Source organism: Carassius gibelio, chromosome A23, assembly GCF_023724105.1.
Source record: "Carassius gibelio isolate Cgi1373 ecotype wild population from Czech Republic chromosome A23, carGib1.2-hapl.c, whole genome shotgun sequence".
NCBI lineage: Eukaryota > Metazoa > Chordata > Actinopteri > Cypriniformes > Cyprinidae > Carassius > Carassius gibelio.
This window is the reverse complement of record NC_068393.1, coordinates 15,201,544-15,220,180: the sequence shown is the minus strand read 5'-3', so window position 1 is coordinate 15,220,180 and position 18,637 is coordinate 15,201,544. Positions and strand designations below refer to the sequence as shown.

Genomic DNA, 18,637 nt, shown 5'->3' with positions numbered 1-18,637 from the left:
CGCTAAATATACCCCAACAGGATCTTGGATAAACCATGAAGGTGTTTATTTTGTGATAATGACCAGATAAAACCGTACATTATTCACTTATAAAAAAAAAAAAAAAAGAATAAATCTCTTGCTCATTTGCCTCTTTATTTAAAAAAGCATGGTCCAATGGATGGGCAAAATTCTGAATTTAATAAAAGGCATTTAGCAATAACAAATAATTATTCCATAAAATTGTACAAATTATATCTGTTGTTTATTGCTTGATATGTTGAATATATGTTCACATGTTGAATACATTTTTCACCACTATTAATTTTTCCATCTAAAGAGTTTAGATCTCGCAATTCCTTTTTTCTTAGAATTGCAAGAATTATTTTTTTTAAGTCTGAATTGTGAGAAAAGGTTTAAATTACCTTTTTAATTGTTTTATTCCATGGCATAAACAGGCGTCAATTCTACAAACAAAATGTTTATAATTTTTATAATTTTATAATGTGTATTCGTTAAGTTATGTGAGCTATAATTTCAAAGAAAAGAGACCACTATAGTTTGTTGGACCATTAGTTGTACTCTCTCCCTCTCCACGTGTTTCTCTCTCTTTCATCTTCTCTCACACCATCCATTGTCCTTGTGTCACACTTGCCAATCAATTTGAGTTTACTTTAGTCAAAATTAAACACTATTATCAAGATGAATTGGGAATAGTCCTATTTCCTGCATTTGTCCATCAGTAGTACATTTGACCACATCCCTCATTATACAACCAGGAACAAATATAGCTCCAGACTTTGGTCTGTAATCTGAATGCTTATAATAGGACAGCTGACATGAATTACCTTTGGTATGTTTACACCTGAGACTGTGTGACATGTTATACTTCTCATAAAAGTCTAAATATCATGCATTTAGGAGCTCATATTGAGAGACTAACATACAATATTTGTACATTTAAAAATAATGTGTTATGCATGAAGGCAAAGGGGAATTAAATTAGTGACAATATTCATATAATATTAACTTTGTTAATTTGATATTATATCATAATTTCCATAATATTTTTTTTTTATTGTTCAGTATTGTTGTGGGATTTAGAATATGCCTGTGTATTGTTGAAATTAGAAACACATTTAAGGTTTCACTGACATTCTCATTCAGCCTTATGATTAATAGTAAAACAGTGCACCATTTACCTCACCCCCCCACCCCCGTACCTCCTTCAGCATCTACCTTCCTCTACAACAGAGCTCCCTTTCACTCCTTTTTCCACCTTCCACTCACTTATAAATAAAGTCATCATCATCATGATCGCTGCCATAAATTACCGACTGACGTCAACAAACCCTCGGACATCCTAAAAAGTGTAAATAAAAACACACAAATGAAATGGGCTTGTTAAAATCATTAGCCCGAGTCCGTGAGAAGCATATAAAACGAAGACAGTTACTCAGCACTGCAGCGATTTCATTTCCACAGCTTCTGGTCTGTTTGCCTCGGCTGGTTTGTGACTTAACATTACACCCTGTTTGAGATGCATCCTTTTTATTCCAGAGCTTTTCTTTGTGCTTTTCTGTTTCTTTGTGCATGAGTGGTGCAGTACAGGATCTGCAGTTATCTGTCAATTTATGTTTTCCTAGATATTCATCTGTCATCCTTTTCTACCCCTCCCAGGCTTACGTCGCTTTTTTTGGTCTGTCTTTTAATGGAGGCTGGGCAAAAATGAGAAAGCTTTAGTTCAAAGCCAGGTTTTAAAGCAGATTAAGCTGCATTGCCGTCCTTGATCTGTGTCCTTTTATGCCTTTTGCCTCCCACCGAGTTAATGAGTGCAATCAGGACGGCAGGAGAACACATGAACACATACTGTATACCTGCACACGTGAATTCAGACACACCTACTAACACATATATCCATATCTATGCCTGGATAAACTCAGGACTCTAGGTTATTAGGCTGTGACTTATGACAAGCAAATAATAAGTATGTTGTTGTGTGATATAATATGGTTTCCTGCAGTAGTGGACAAGCAGTATAGCTACAGTTATTAGTCTCATTCACAAGATTTTGAATGCTTAAAGGTATATATTTTTCATATACTAACTTTGTCTGTCCTTCCAAATCTGTATGACCTTTTTCTGCTTTGAAAAATGTCTGTTTTTTTTTTCAGATGTCCTTGTTAACATGCAGATACTAAGTAAATATAATTATAATTTTAATTATAATTAATTAATTTGTTTTTTAATCATAAAATGTTCGAATGGCTATAATGTTGTGTTTATGTACACTATATATATATATACATATATATATATATATATATATATATATATATATATATATATATATATATATATTTTTTTTTTTTTTTTTTTTTTTTTTTTTTGTGAAGACAGAGCTTTTGTGAGAAAACAGCAATTTGGTGTGCAACAGGTGAGACTGGGGGTATCTTTGGTGACAATAAATCCATAAATAAATTAATCCAAAACAAATATTTGTGAGAACTACAGTTTATTTAACATATTTATAATGCAACTTGCAACATGGGTGGACATGCACCATTTCTAAGGTTAGTAGCTCAGACTCAGAGCAGTCAGTAACTGCATGTCTTTTGTCTAAACTTGTTGATTCGGTGCTACTTTCATCTCACCAGAAAGCCCAGGAGAAATGACTTCAATGAACTAGTATTTCATGTCTTTTCACAAGTCCTCACATTGATTTTACTGCTTGTCAGTTCAGTGTTGTCTCCTTGCATTGCCCTTGTAAAGCCTCCAGAGCCTCCACACAAAAGCCTCACATACTTTACCTCTCTCGCTTCTCTGGGAGAGATCTGAAAATCATTGGATTATGGAGCAGGAGCTTCCAAAGAGATCTGAATTCAGGTGTCACCTGAAGTCATCACAGTCAACAGAGCATATAACCACAAAAACATCTGTTATCAACCCGGATATGATGTAGGTATTGATGTATTAATTATCAAACTGTTTTCTAGAAAGTAAACATTCTCAGATTGTATATTCCGGCAAAGTTTTACACATAACACAAAACATAACATCCAGTAATGTTAATATAATGTTTGTTCAGGGTAATCAAGTTTTTAATAAGATTCTCAAAATAGTAGCACAGAAACATTTTTTATAATACATATAAATAATATTTAAATATTTACTATCCGAGAACATTTATAAATAACATTTTCATAACTTAATGAGAATGTTAGCAAAACATTTTTATGATCCGGGGAAGCTGCTCTTTCTGGCAGAAACATGTTTAAATCACACGCCTGATCTTGGGTTTTTCAGCACTTTTATTATGAAGAAGCCTGCCGATAATACACTGCCAGACAAATGCTCTGTTAGAGGAAAAACAGCTGTCTCTTTAGTTTCGGGCCACAGAAGAAGGTCTGCATCTATAGAAAGCCTTCTGAGGTCAGTGAGATGTGGAACTGCTCTAATCTGGCCCTCGTTCCTGTCCAACGGGGCCCTGGAAATGTTCCCTTCAATAAATCTGCTGATCATGGGAAATGATTGCAGCCTGCTCTATGTCTGCTTGATTTGTGCTGCAAATGCATTCTGCCTCCGAGATATCTGTCCAAATCCACAACAATCGGAGAGGCTCAAGAGACACAATGTTTTTGAGTGCAGTGTGTTCAGGGGTACTGTATAGTAGTCTGAGTTCCTGACCACTTTGGTAATATTTCTCTTGTTCTTCATTAGCAATCATGCACATACCTGGTTAAATAAAAAATACTACTGCTACTATATGCAGTACTTAAAATATCCTATTAATTCTATATTTTCCTTTTTTTTAGAATGTAACAAGACTGACATTTTATCAGTAATTTATCAGTTTGTTTCAATGTCTGTACATCATATATATTTCCATATTTTCTGTTACAGTTTAGAAATGTACACTTTAAACCAAAACTTATATTATTCGTAAATTACAGTGTCAAGCACAACTAGTGCTGTTTTTAATGCCCTATTACACCAATAATAATAATAATAATAAATAAAATAAAAAATATTTTAACATTTTAAATGTTATGCATAAATGTATCAGGAGCCCTTACTTTAATAGTAAGTGGACCTACTTGAGAATGATGGAAATTATCTAAAAATCACAAACTATTTCATCAAAATTGACATGTCATGCTTGCAACAAAATAACTTATAAAAATCATAAGTCTCACCAGTGCCTGTGAAAGAGGATATTCAGCATAAAAGCTGATATTACCAAATTAAATTATATAAATAAATATAACCTTTATAATTTATTTATATAAAATAATTCAACCTTCAGTGGAATACAAATCAGAATATAATTTGCAAATAGCTGAAGTCACAGACCTTTCAGAATTTATACGTAAGTAAACACAATATGTATTGTATAAGTCAGCTGGCAAGAAGTGCAATCACACCCAGGGCAGGTTAATGGAAATATGGAAGCAAACATTAGCATAAATCACACGGTCTGAACAGTGTCACTTTGACCCAAACTGTGACAAAGAGTTTCGGCTTCCATCTATCTGTTCTCTGTGTCACAGTGAAGATGGATGTATAAGAACACCTCGCGTTACTGGCTCCTCCCCTCATCTAACAACACATGAGACCTGAGAAAAAGAGAGAAGAGAGGGAGCGAGGGAAGAGAGAGGGCTAGTGAATGTAAGAGATATGTTGTTTATACTGAGCCCAGCTCAAATTCAACGCCATCAGTGCACCGGTGCTCATGTAATGTGGGGAATTAAGGGACATTTCTTGGAATAAATGGCATGCTTCTATCCAGTGGATGCATGAAGAAAAGGAGCTCTGAATTCTGTGAAAATGAACTTAGGTGAAAGCTGCAAAACTCCAGCTTTACAAGTTCACACGGGATGGTGAAATATCTCAACGCTCTTCATAAGCACAGCGGCTCTTCTGTCAACGAACCATCACAAAGAACAACTGCAGCTCTGAAGAACTGAACGAGGCTCCTCACAAAACACATGGATTATTGCTGCTGATTCAAGAGAAGAGAGTAAGTTTTTAATTTAAAAAAAATACAATTCATCTAAACAACAAAAAATGTATTTTCTTTTTGAGTTTGTTTTGCCAATAAAAATACATCCTTAAGACATTTATGCAAACAATTATTTGAAAAGCAAAACTCTGGCTTGTTTTCAGATCATATTCTGTAATTTATCTGGAATATATTCACCCCATTATCACCCCCCCCCCCCCCCCCCATTCTAAGCATACATCTAACAAAATCGAGTTTTACAGTTTAATTAATAGTTAATTAACAAAAACTAAAGAAATCTTGTTGAAAGGATGAGCTATCAAAAAACTGTCAAATATTAAAGTGTAATTTTAAAAGTGCCAAGAGACCATTTTCAGTGTTATGCAATATGCAAGCTCTGTACATTCCATTAGAATGGACTCATAGTATATAAATGCCATATTGACAGGTCTATAGTTTTCCTATGCTCGGCAGTTATTTGATTTATTTTTCTTCTGAACTCAAGGGCACCTAGAAAGGTCACATTGAATTCTATTGAATTGTTAATAACTTGTGTTATAATAAAGAAAAGGTTTCCTTCTATTTGATTCATGCATTTTAGTGTAATAGAATAAAGTAGAAGCTACTATAAAAGTGATAAGCACGCACTGACAGAGCTGAGCTGAGCATGGAAGTTTTACTGAATAATTGTCATCCGTTAATTAAATAATTGTAAAAAATATGGGTTTTTGCCATGAAATTTGACATATTACTATATGACATGTTATAATATATATATACATTTAAGTAATTTAAAACATTTTAATTTTTTGAGTTCAAGTGGTGAAAATACTTTCCATATCATATAAATCATATAAACCTAAAATCTTGATCTTGAAAGTCCACTGACATGTAAACAACCAAATGTGGAAACAAAGCACTATTAATGTGTTGAAATTTGACATATTACTATATGACATGTTATAATATATATATACATTTAAGTAATTTAAAACATTTTAATTTTTTGAGTTCAAGTGGTGAAAATACTTTCCATATCATATAAATCATATAAACCTAAAATCTTGATCTTGAAAGTCCACTGACATGTAAACAACCAAATGTGGAAACAAAGCACTATTAATGTGTTTACATTTAATGGAAGTTTGATGAGTATTGCTCATGCAGACTTGTTATGTGGTCACGGTGTGAGAATAATGCTTCTTTATCATCTAACTAATCCCTCAGAACATGGAGAATGTTACATTGCATAAACATTGCATTGTTATTTCTAGCAAAGTTTTGACTTCTGGAAAAAGTAAGAGTCTCTGAGGCCATGAGGATGGATTCCATTTGATGCCGTCAGTAAAGGCCTGAAGGGAACCCAGGGCTGGCCGGTAGCACAGCAGCATTTAAACATTGTATGTGTAGATAATGGCCATATCATGATCTAAAATTCAGCCTTTTGTGTAGCTCTTGTGTAAGTGTAGGTGAGATTTAGTATTAAAGAATGAAAGATGAAACAGTGCAATAAAGATGACAAATGTCATTTACTATTTTTATTTTATCATGGCATATTTATCTAGTTCTTATGGTTTCTCTCAGCTTTCTGAAAACTTTAATCCTACATGAGATTCCTTAAGATGGTTTAAGTCTGTGAATTTGAAAGTAAATATTCATATTGGGTGTGAGAAGCTGTTGCAATCCAAAAGGGAAGTTTTGGACACATGCTGATGCAATATTTAAGTGTGTGATTGATTGAATTAATAAGGTGGTGAATACTATTATATGATACAGCGCAGGAATCCATGACCTGGAAAATTAATTTGTAATTGCATAAGCCATTGGAGGATGAAACGAATGAAAAGTATTTTGGAAAGAAATTTAATTTTTAATGATGCACTCGATTGCTATTCAACCTGACCAGTTCTAGATGCTCACCATCTCGAGCAATTATTATGACCTAGGCATATCTGAAATTCTGCCGTATCGCAAATCTATTTCAAACCCTCTTTAAATTACTTTGCATTTAAATGTATTTATTGTCAAATATCTTTATATTGTCAGTATAGAAGGTAAAAACAAGAGATAAAAATAAAAGAGATATTAATTGTAAGATAATTTATGAATCATACAAACCTTAGACACACTTGCACGTGTGTAAATTGATATATTATTGGAAATATTTTAATTAAAGTGCATATGCGTAACTGTCTTTTTTTATAAATATGGTCAAATATTATATCACATTAAAAGGATGCAAAACACATTGTTATAAATGATCTACTATTACAATGACCATAATTCATAGTACAAATTAATTAATTTTTTTTTTTAATAAAAACTCCACGCAAAATAAAACTGCTCAAATAATAATTAGTTTGACCTCCACACTTTCTTTCAAAAAACCTTTCCATTTGCATAAACCAGACCCTGACGCATTTAATAAAACACAATTTGCTGAACAATTATTTCATGGCCAATCATCCTGAAGCAACCTGAGGTGATCTGTCCTTTGCAGTCTATCCATGTTTAAAACACTTTCAAATATTATGCATAAAAAGCAGCTTGCAAGAGCGAACTGCTTTTTCTGTATCATCAGCTATATTTAGTCTAGGTCAACATTTCTGCTGCACCATATTAGTGGATTCCTCCGAGGGAAAGGGATTCAAGGAAAGTAGAAAATGACAAAGCAAGGGTAAACTAAACAGCTCATGCATTAGCTGCTTCAGAGAATGACCTCAAACACTGCTGTGACAGGGACACTCGCTTTTATTTATGGACCTGGAAAGCCAAAGCGTAAGACATCTAAAAAAAAAAAAAAAAAAACTAATTCTGTAAAAAAGCAAGAGTTTCAGAATGATACTATTTATATTTGCTAAAAAAGGATTAAGTGTTTCAGGTATTATTTATGAGGTGCTGTTAATGATTTTTCTAAATGAGATGTTCTAATTTCAGTCAGACCACTATTCAGATTCAAAAATTTATTTCAGATCACTGATTATGTATATGTATATGTCTATCTGAAATTGATTTTCTGCCAGAAAATTTGAAAGGTGGATGACATAAAAAAGAGAAACTGTAGGCAGAAAAGCAGTATATTGTGCACCTCTGTTTTGAGATTACTGGACTATGATATATGATTCATTTCATCAGAGTATAATGGAATGAATGAACAAGAATTAGATCCAGATTAGATTAGTATCCAGGTTCAACCAGTCTAGCATCAAGGAAGATGGCATCAGTTTCACAAAACAACATAAAACCTGCAATAAGTCAATTTCTATTTAACACCGCCTTTCTTACTGTCATATATGGATAATCTTTACATTGGTATGTAAGGTCTTTCCTAATTATTTCTCTTTTGTGTGTTCTCGTCTCATGCCCTGTACCCCACCTCCTCTCCGTTTATTTAACCCAGTGTCCCATGCTACCATTCTTTCTCAAACTGTCAGTCTCGTTCTTGCAACTTATATTTTCATTTGTTCTATTTATTTGCATAGTTAAGAAAATAAACCAGATTTTATTGGGATCAAGGAGCAGTTGATAACAGACAGAGAGAGGAAGCGGTAGATATGGGATAAGAGAATGGGCGATGGAAAAATAGAGGGAGGAGGAAGGAGGAAGAGGACTCAGTCATGGATGAGAGAGATACTAGTGGAAGCGAACGTGATGGACCAAGCTAAGTAGGATAGTAGGAGTCAAATCAAGACAGGGAAAATTTAGAAAAGAAAACAAAAAAGACAAGACCAGACAGACTTGTTTTGGGGTGAAAAACAGCACCCTTGGGGAATTTAACAAGCCAAAGATTGTAAGAGGAAACAGATTGGTATTCTTGCTTTGTGTGTCTGTGAAATTACTAAACTAACTGAGTGGCAAAAGTTCAAATCATGAAACAAGATTAAAGATGAGAGTTTCAATGCCATGTGTGATGGCCATGTTACATTAAAATATTTAGAAGTTCATTATAATTAAGATTTTTTACGTTCTTTGAAAGACATCACAATGGTTACATTTCTTTGATCAAAAATACAGTAAAAACTGTAATATCGCATATTCTCATCTTTTCTTACAGTTTTGAGATAATCATGCTTTTTTTTTCTTGCAGATGGAGACTGTCTCAGGGGAGGCAGGTTGGGAAGGATCTCTCCATGCAACCGTTGCATTGTCTAACTTCTCCTCCTCCTCATTCTCTGAGCATACTGGACTCAACAGCACTTTCAAAGGAGGATCACACTTCTGGTTGGTGTCTCAAAACAGCTCAATAAACCCCACTCAGATGCCTGGTCCAGTCAGGGTGCGGGACATGTCTCTGGCTAAAGCTGAGATTGGCGTTCTGGGCCTGGTTCTCGCTCTCACAACACTAGGGAACAGTTTTGTTCTGTGGGTTCTGTTGAGGCGGCGCAAATACAATGCACCCATGCACCTGTTTATGGTCAATCTGTGTGTTGCAGACCTTGTGGTGGCGTTTTTTCAGGTGAGCTGAACTTTGTATAATGCTTAGTGTAGCATTTTGTCTTTTAAGTGACTTGTCAACAGCAGTTCACTAATGTTTTTCAGGTGCTTCCGCAGCTAGTATGGGATATCACAGAGAGATTTCAAGGTCCTGATGTGCTGTGCCGCTCAGTGAAATATCTGCAGATTGTGGGAATGTTTGCATCCTCTTACATGATTGTTGCTATGACAGTGGACCGCCATAATGCCATCTGCTGCCCCCTGCAGGCTTACAAAGGAGGGGCAGTTTCACACTGGAATACACCCATCATGGTAGCCTGGGGTCTAGCCCTTGTTCTCAGTGTGCCACAGGTACTAGTCGTAAATATAATGTAAGGTTTAGGCCTACTACACTTAAAAAGTTTGGTAGTATCAGTCAGTAAATATGCATTCTTAAAGGTATAGATCACATGAAAATGAGAATTTGCTGAAACTGCACTTACCCTCAGGCCATCCAAAATGCTGATGAGTTTGTTAACAAACCAATCAGGTTTGGAGAAATTTCATATATTACATTACTTTATCACCAATGGATCCTCTGTTGTGAATGGGTGCCGTCAGAATGTGAGTCCGAACAGCTGATAAAAACACAAGCAGCCTAATCATTAAGACTCCAGACCATTGATTAAGATTGTTTTATTGTGATTAAATCCATCATTAAAGGAGTTTTTCACTTCCAGAATGTACATGTTGTCATTTACTCACCCTCTAATTGTTTCAAACCTGTATGGCTGATGATACACGGGGCAACTTTTTGAGCAAATTTGCTGGGCAACTGTTTTTTTGGGCAATGTTGCTTGGGCACTTTCCCATTGAGAATGGGTAACAAATTTTTTATCTGGATACTTTAGATCAGTGTCTCACCTGATTGCCAATTGACACAAACTTTGGCCAAAGTTGCCCGGCAACATTGCTTAAAACGTTGCCCAGTGTATCATCAGCCTATGAGTTTCTTTCTTCTGTTAAACGCAAAAGAAGATATTTTGAAAAATGTTGATATCCGATTAAGAACAGTTCATTGGCACCACTAAATTCCATAGTATTTTTATTTTCCTACTATGGAAGTCAATGGTGCCCATCAATTGAATGAAATTTTCATTCTAGAGGTAAACTACTCCTTTACGATATTTTAACTTCAAACTGTGGTTTCTGGCCATTATAACATTGCTTCCTTGCCTCTGTTTCACAAGACATTAACTGATGCACTGGAGTTGTGTGGATTACTGTGTTTTTATCAGCTGTTTGGACTCTCATTCTGACGGCACCCATTCACTGTAGAGGATCCAATGGTGAACAAGAGATATAATACTAAATTTCTCCAAATCTTTTCTGATGAACAAACAAACTAATCTAAAACTTCAATAATCTGAGTGTAAATACTTTTTTTGTTTTGTTTTTCAACAGTTTTCCCATTATTTTTAACCTTCAGGTCATTACTAAAACCAATATGCTGCTGTTTATTCCATTCTGAAATGTGCTTCCAATGCTGTCTTCCCTACAGGTGTTTATTTTCTCCAGGTCAGAGGTCTCTCCAGGGGTGTTTGAGTGCTGGGGGAATTTTGCTGAGCCTTGGGGGCTGAAAGCGTATGTGACCTGGATGACTGTAGCGGTGTTTCTTATCCCTACCTTTATAATCACCGTTTGTCAGGTACTCCTGATGTCTGTGATGTCCATTTCTGTCTGTAAACCCAGTTTACTCATTCACCTTATAAAAAAATACATAAATATTAACACATTAGTTAAGAATTATTACTAGTGGTTGCAGTTTAAAAGTTAATAACGTATGATTTACTACAGTGTTTTTTTTTTAGATCAACATACACTAAGAAAATAAGCTCTGTGACCAACAGAAGTTTATTATTCTTACACATTTTGTTCATCAAGATAATCTTCACAAATAAACAGAACTTTTATGAATTTTAAAGCCTATTCAATCACCGGATGTAACAGTTAGGATATATGAACTATGGTCGCATGACTTCAACATCCTCAACATTAAGCTTCTGTCAGCTCTTTCAATTTTTATTTAAATTCAATAAGTTGAAAAGTTTGAGTTGAGTATAATAAACATATTATACTAGAGCATAATAAACATGTGGTCTAGTGAGTAGATCCTGTTTGGTGTGATGTTGAATGTCCCAGAAAACCTCTGTTGTCCCATTTATCCGATTGTTAGCAAAAGCCTTTTTCAAAACACCTAAAAGCTTTTAAAAATCACAAGTGGGATACTGCTAAAGCCTTTCATGTCAGAAACATAAAGATATCTTGAGCTTGTGTTAACCACCAAACTTATTTTAGGCATTTAAGCAATTAAAAAAATAAATAAATAAAACTGACTTCATGACGATGGAAACAGCAGCACAAAAATATTTCCAGGCTGTTTATGAGAACTCGTTTCCAGGTTTAAGGACTCATTCCTGCAGCACTCCACTGAAATGTCTCAGCTGTGATCTGCATGGAAAAAGGACTTTTGTAATCTTGAGATAAAGCATGATCTTCTGGGGTGACAACAATTTGAGAGAAAGCGGATCCCCCAACATGTATCGCAATGCGTGTTTGGTGAGATTCTGCTCTCTGACATGGCCAAAGGTTTTTGGTCAGAGAAAATCTATTTCAGGAGAGGAATTCTCAAATGTGCAGATCTTACCCTTCACCAGCTGATACAGTTCCCAGGAGGTCATTCTTATTTAAGAAAGAGTGCACATTGCATAAACCAAACCTAAAACTGCTTCTCAGTGTGGACAATGTGTTTTTGGAAACAAAACATCTTTTGAAAACATTTAGCAAGAATCTTCTCAAGGCTGGTCTTGACCATTAAACTCCTGCAAAGTAAGCTTCCAGGCTAACGTCTTTCTGGCATGGAAAAAAATTCCCAGAAAAATCCACAAAGACTGCAGAAATGAACAAACTCTCACATTATGAACTTACATGTGTTAAGTTGTTTTTGCTGCTGACCTGCAGATGTCTTTTGACATCTTGTGAATGTTTGTACAAATGGTGTGTTTCACTTGCTGTTAACATTTCATACTTGTCACTGGTGATTCAGTTCAACTATACAAAGCTTTTAATTTACTTCAGTTAAACGTCCCATACGGGTTTGGTTTATAAACAAGATTTCCATTAAGAGAGGCTTTCTCCATAATTCACTTAATAAATGCATGGAAGAGATTGGAAAGCAGTGATTCTCAACACTGTACATTATGAATATCTTCTTTATGTAACATACCGGATCCAATTCATCAGCTCTTTGGCAGATGCTCAATGTTCTAAATTTGGACAGAATTCAGAACTGAGAACCGCCATTGTTCGTCTATAAAGTAAAGCTGTATCTTTCAAGTTTCAAGTAAGAATCCGTTTTTTGAACAAATTATTAAAGTGAATGAATCTCATTGGTTTCCATGTGCTGGCTTGTTCGTCAAAAGTCTTTTGCTTATGAGCCAATAGCTATCGAGTGCGGGTTGTGAAGGAAAATTTCATTTGCTGGAGCTACTGCAACCAGATTTCATAATTGGTTAGGATTTTATAACTCATTTAGTCCGAGTGTGGCTTAAGGCAGCATGTCCAGAGTTGACCTAAATTAAAGATAAATAGTCAATGGTCTTAAACAAAGCATTAAAAACTGCTAGATCTGATTACTTTTCTTCTCTTTTAGAAGAAAACAAACATAACCCCAGGTATTTATTCAATACAGTGGCTAAATTAACGAAAAATAAAGCCTCAACAAGTGTTGACATTTCCCAACACCACAACAGTAATGACTTTATGAACTACTTTACTTCTAAAATCGATACTATTAGAGATAAAATTGCAACCATGCAGCCGTCAGCTACAGTATCACATCAGACAGTGCACTATAGACCCCCTGAGGAACAGTTTCACTCATTCTCTACTATAGGAGAGGAAGAATTGTATAAACTTTAAATCATCTAAACCAACAACATGTATGTTAGACCCTATACCATCTAAGCTCCTAAAAGAGGTGCTTCCAGAAGTCATATGTCCTCTTTTGACTATTATTAATTCCTCATTGTCATTAGGATATGTCCCCAAAACCTTCAAACTGGCTGTTATTAAGCCTCTCATCAAAAAACCACAACTTGACCCCAGAGAACTTGTTAATTATAGACCAATCTCGAATCTCCCTTTTCTGTCCAAGATACTAGAAAAGGCGGTATCCTCACAATTATATTCCTTCTTAGAGAAAAATGGTATATGTGAGGATTTCCAGTCAGGATTTAGACCGTATCATAGTACTGAGACTGCTCTCCTTAGAGTTACAAATGATCTGCTCTTATCATCTGATCGTGGGTGTATCTCTCTATTAGTTTTATTGTATCTTAGTGCTGCGTTTGACACAACTGACCACAACATTCTTTTGCATAGACTTGAACACTTTGTTGGCATCCGTGGAAGTGCATTAGCAAGGTTTAAATCGTACTTATATGACCGCCATCAGTTCGTAGCAGTGAATGAAGATGTATCATATCGATCACAAGTGCAGTATGGAGTACCTCAAGGCTCAGTACTAGGGCCGCTACTCTTCACGCTTTATATGTTACCCTTGGGAGATATCATCAGGAAACATGGAGTTAGCTTTCACTGTTATGCTGATGATACTCAGCTCTATATTTCCTCGCAGCCCGGTGAAACACACCAATTTGAAAAACTAATGGAATGCATAGTCGATATAAAAAATTGGATGACGAGTAATTTCTTACTGCTAAGTAGTCACTTCATCTACAGCGATATCGTTGACTTGATTGCAAATAAATGCACAGACACTATTTAAACTGAACAGAGATGACATCACTGAATTCAGTGATGAACTGCCTTTAACTATCATTTTGCATTATTGAGACACTGTTTTCCAAATGAATGTTGTTCAGTGCTTTGACGCAATGTATTTTGTTTAAAGCAAAATACAATAAAGGTAATTGATTGATTGATTGAAATACCTTGCATGAATGATTCCTGAATCTCTCATAACAAACACATTTATTTATTTATTTAACCTTTATTTATCCAGGTAAACTGTTAGAGAACCACTTCTCATTTACACACATGACCTGGCCAAGAAGCTACAGGAATAAATAGGAACATACTGTATAACTGTACTTAGTCAAACACATGAAACATAGAACAAGCAATTGAATTAAAAAAGATAGACAACAAAGAAAAACAGTAATGTGCTTAAGTATAACAAGTACACAAACAATATGCACAAAAATTCTGTGAAAGAATGAGTAAACCAATCTAAGTGAATCATTTCAGTGAACCAATTCAAACGATTCGAGTCACTGACAAAATCCCCACCACTAATTTGTTAATTATAAGTTAGCATATTATACAGCAACACCTACTTGTGATCTTTAGTAATAACCCAGGACTGAATGAAGCAGTTACATTGTATGGAATGGGTTAACATATTAAACTTCTTTAATTCATAATGTGTCATGTGCTCAGTATGACGGCCCTGTTTATTTATTTATTTGGGTCTCTAGGTACGAATATTCAAAGAGATCCATGACAACATCTACCTGAAATCAGAATGTGTGGTTTCTGCTGACATGAAAAAGAACCTGGTCATTTTTCACTTTCCTATCTTCAAAAAACGGGCTGGTACAGTCCGAGAGAGAGCTAGATGCTCACGCAAGATGAGAGACGCAAGAGAACTCCATAAAAAGAACACCATCAGTGACTCGTCCCATTCACACACCTGCAACTCACCAGAGCCGGATTATTGTGACCAATCTGGTCAGGATGGCAGTCCCAAAGACCTGGCCTCACAGACTCACTGTTCATCCCCTGATGTGCTGCCTCGCATTCAGACCCACCCTAACGCTTTCTGGAGCAACCCTGCTGCTGTCCAGACACCACATGGGAACTCTGTTCCTCACAGGAACACTGACAACACCACCACTGAGGACTCCAGTGTTTCCTCAAACCCCTCTTTCCCGCCTTACCCCCTCCATCCACCTCTTAGAGGCGTATCGAAAGCTATGTCTAAAACAGTGAGGATGACTCTGGTGATTGTGCTTGTCTACACCTTGTGCTGGTCACCCTTCTTCATTGTACAGCTGTGGGCTGCCTGGGACCCCAATCCCCCTGACCAAGGTGAGAAACTAAAGCAGTCCTCACAAGAAAGATAACATAGCCATTTTTGGAGGTAAATGCATGAGGTACACTTCATTTGGCTGTTCCATAAGGGTATTATTAATTCCTTTACAAGAGGACTGACTCAGTGGATTGTGGAAGTGCTTTGGAATGGCTGCAAATTATCAGGAAAATGTGTAGCCTGTCAATGCAATGAGTCAAGTCAGAGTTTACTATAAGAAATGTCCTGCAAATGCCCTCCATTTCTCTCCTTGCTCTATCTCTTTCCTCGTTCTATTCTCCTAAAGCCCATTTCTTCACACCAATAACTAACCTATTCCCCTGCTGCTCTTCAATCGCCAACAAGATGTTGACATCTCTCACCACAGGCCACTGAGAGCTGCTAATACACACATCTGTGCTTTTACTCCAGCTGCTTTTGATTTGGTTCAACTGTTTACTTGCAGCCAAATTTGCAACATATCGCCACTGATTGAACAGTTAAATGTCATATAAACTGTTTAGTGTAAGAGATTTTCTTACTGCGTTTCCAACAAATGGAAACTTAAACTAGAATTAATTTTAATTGCCTTCCCATTATTTCCTATTCCAGTTTAAAACTCTATACCAAGTTTGGGTACAAGATGGGGCTGGTAAGATTTTTTTCGAATAGGTTAGAATGGGTCGAAAGAAGTCTCTTATACGGTACTGTAAAATACAGTAAAAACAGTGATATTGTAACATTTTATTTGAAATCGAAATATCTGTTTTCTATTGAGGCAATGCAACTACAAATAATGCTAAAATATAACTATAAATATCCTTAAGATTATAATACAGCACTTTGTAAAGGCTATTGCTGGTTTAATCAATAATTCAGAGAAAAGTGCAAGTATAAATGCTATATATATATATATATATAAGATGAACAGCCAACTAAAAAAAAAAAAACATTGTTATATGTTTTTGTGCTAATGTTTTGATAAAGTTATTAAAGACTTTAACTTATAACTTGGAACATTCTATGAACATTAATAGAAATTATTTTTTAAAAGAACCTTAGAAGAACATTAGCCAAAGTTATAAGGACGTTCCCAGCTAGCTTTGCAAGTTTTTCAAAAGTATAAACAAGGTAGTTGAGTTTTTAAACTTCTTTTAGATCAGCACATTTCAAGGAGTTGCTGTCTGTAATGTGGTTACAATTAAATAAGGATAAAAACTTGACCTGTACACTAATTGACTTGAAACTGATTTGACTTTCTCATTCTCAGGAGTGGCTTTCACCATCCTGATGCTGTTAGCCAATCTTAACTCCTGTACAAACCCGTGGATCTACACAGCCTTCTCCAGCAGCGTGTCCCGTGAACTTCTCGCTCTGCTGCGCTGTCGGCCAAAGCTGCCCCGCAGGAGCTCAATGCATGACCACTCCAGTGACATAAACACCTCCACTACCAAGGACAACCAGTCCTGACCCCTACAGAATAAACTCAAATTGAGTGTCAGCAGAGATGGCAATTTATGTGGGTGTCTCTGTCCTACACATGCGGAAGACATGTTGCCACATCTTCTATTCAGACTCAGAGTATCTGCCAATGCCACTTTAACCAAGTGAACTGTGAAGAGTGGCTTGTTAATGACCAAACAGGACCAATGCATGGCATGAAGATGAATTCATAAGAATCTTATTCAAAAATAGACCTCTGAGTATGAGACTGATCTTTGCCATCTCGTGAAACAGGATAAAGAAAAGCTTACTTGCTGACTGTCATAATAAACTTGAACTCTAAGAAAAATTTTAATAATTTATTAAACACTATATTTCATCGAAGTATTGTCCACTATTGTGTGTGAGCTGGAGATAAACGTCTTAAGTGCAGAGGAAGAAGAGATCAAGGCCTTAACCCCACAGCCAGCTGCTTCATCCCATTTATCTTTCTGCCATAAATCTGAGCTTACTGCATTCCTTATTGGACAAATATCTGAAATATGGCTTTCATAGTCATTCAGTACAAAAGGTACAGGTATAAAACGTTACATATGGTGAAGAATTGTATATTTAATGAGGCATATCGAATAAGAAAATAATAATGGTTTTATTCAGTGGTTTCAACACCAGAAGTGTGCAACGCAGCAACACTTTCATTTCCTCAATAACAGTCAGTTTATTTATAGAGCACTTAAAAGCTTATTTAAAGTTATGTGAGAATATACAGAAGTCATGAATGTGAGAAGAATGTGTATAGTGACATCAGGTCATACAGTGCCTTGAATTTAACTGTATATACAGATCCTGTCATCTGATACTCTGTGAAAATAATTTTCTTAATCAGTATTTTTGCTTAAAATAAGAACAAATAGTTTTCCAGTTGGCCAGAAGCATAAACCACTACAAAGTCATATATGCAAAAGATTGCTTATCAATTAAACATATCTTCTTTTAAGGATGGCTAAATATTTTTTTTGCTTTAAAACAAAACCAAAGTACTGGTTAAGAAAATATTTTTGTAGCAGTAGCTGGTTTGGCACTTCATATAAAAGCAACATTCACATATATATACTACATATAAAGGCTTAGAATACATGAAAACAAACAAGATGTACTGTAAATAAGTAAAATAAATCAATAAATCAATAAAAAAACTGTTGATACAAATGTTTATCTAAATATATTTATTTTTAATTTTAAAAGAGAAAATGTCTTTGTCAAATCCTTGTGATATAGTCCATAAACAAAAAAATAAATACTTTAATTCAAGGTTGAAAGTGGGGTTTCTTTAAGAGCAACTGAGCATTAATACAGCCTGAAATCAATTTTTTTTTTGTTATCTGTAGACCTATATCATTTGACTCTAAAAATGTGAGCTGATCTTCATATAAATTGTACTGATAGTCAAAGACGGAAAATGTTTACACAATTACTTCACATCTATACATTTTTGTTGAGTTGCAACTCACTGTTGTTAGTCTTCACAGGAGTTGAAATGAGCAAAAGAAGCAGTCATATAGCACATACATCAGAAGGTCACTAATAACCCCAGGCTTAACAAAATAACCACTTGTCAAAGACCACCTGGATGATCCAAAGAGCTA

General features: G+C 35.4%; 1 protein-coding gene across 1 annotated transcript; it reads left to right on the top strand.

Annotated features, from left to right (window-relative positions):
- The first annotated feature begins 4,647 nt into the window (after positions 1-4,647).
- LOC127944357 (vasopressin V2 receptor-like) lies at positions 4,648-18,410 on the top strand. The gene is made up of 6 exons (XM_052540233.1): positions 4,648-4,999; positions 9,069-9,437; positions 9,521-9,766; positions 10,956-11,102; positions 14,956-15,568; positions 16,819-18,410. Exons 2-6 carry the CDS (start codon positions 9,069-9,071, stop codon positions 17,016-17,018), a joined length of 1,575 nt encoding a protein of 524 aa, XP_052396193.1. The 5' UTR covers positions 4,648-4,999; the 3' UTR covers positions 17,019-18,410.
- Positions 18,411-18,637: the final 227 nt, after the last annotated feature.

Coding starts and splice junctions, on each gene's coding strand:
- LOC127944357 (XM_052540233.1), top strand. CDS start 9,069: ATGGAGACTGTCTCAGGGGAGGCAGGTTGGGAAGGATCTCTCCATGCA. Junction 9,438..9,520: donor TTGTGGTGGCGTTTTTTCAG/GTGAGCTGAACT, acceptor AATGTTTTTCAG/GTGCTTCCGCAGCTAGTATG. Junction 15,569..16,818: donor CCCCAATCCCCCTGACCAAG/GTGAGAAACTAA, acceptor TCTCATTCTCAG/GAGTGGCTTTCACCATCCTG.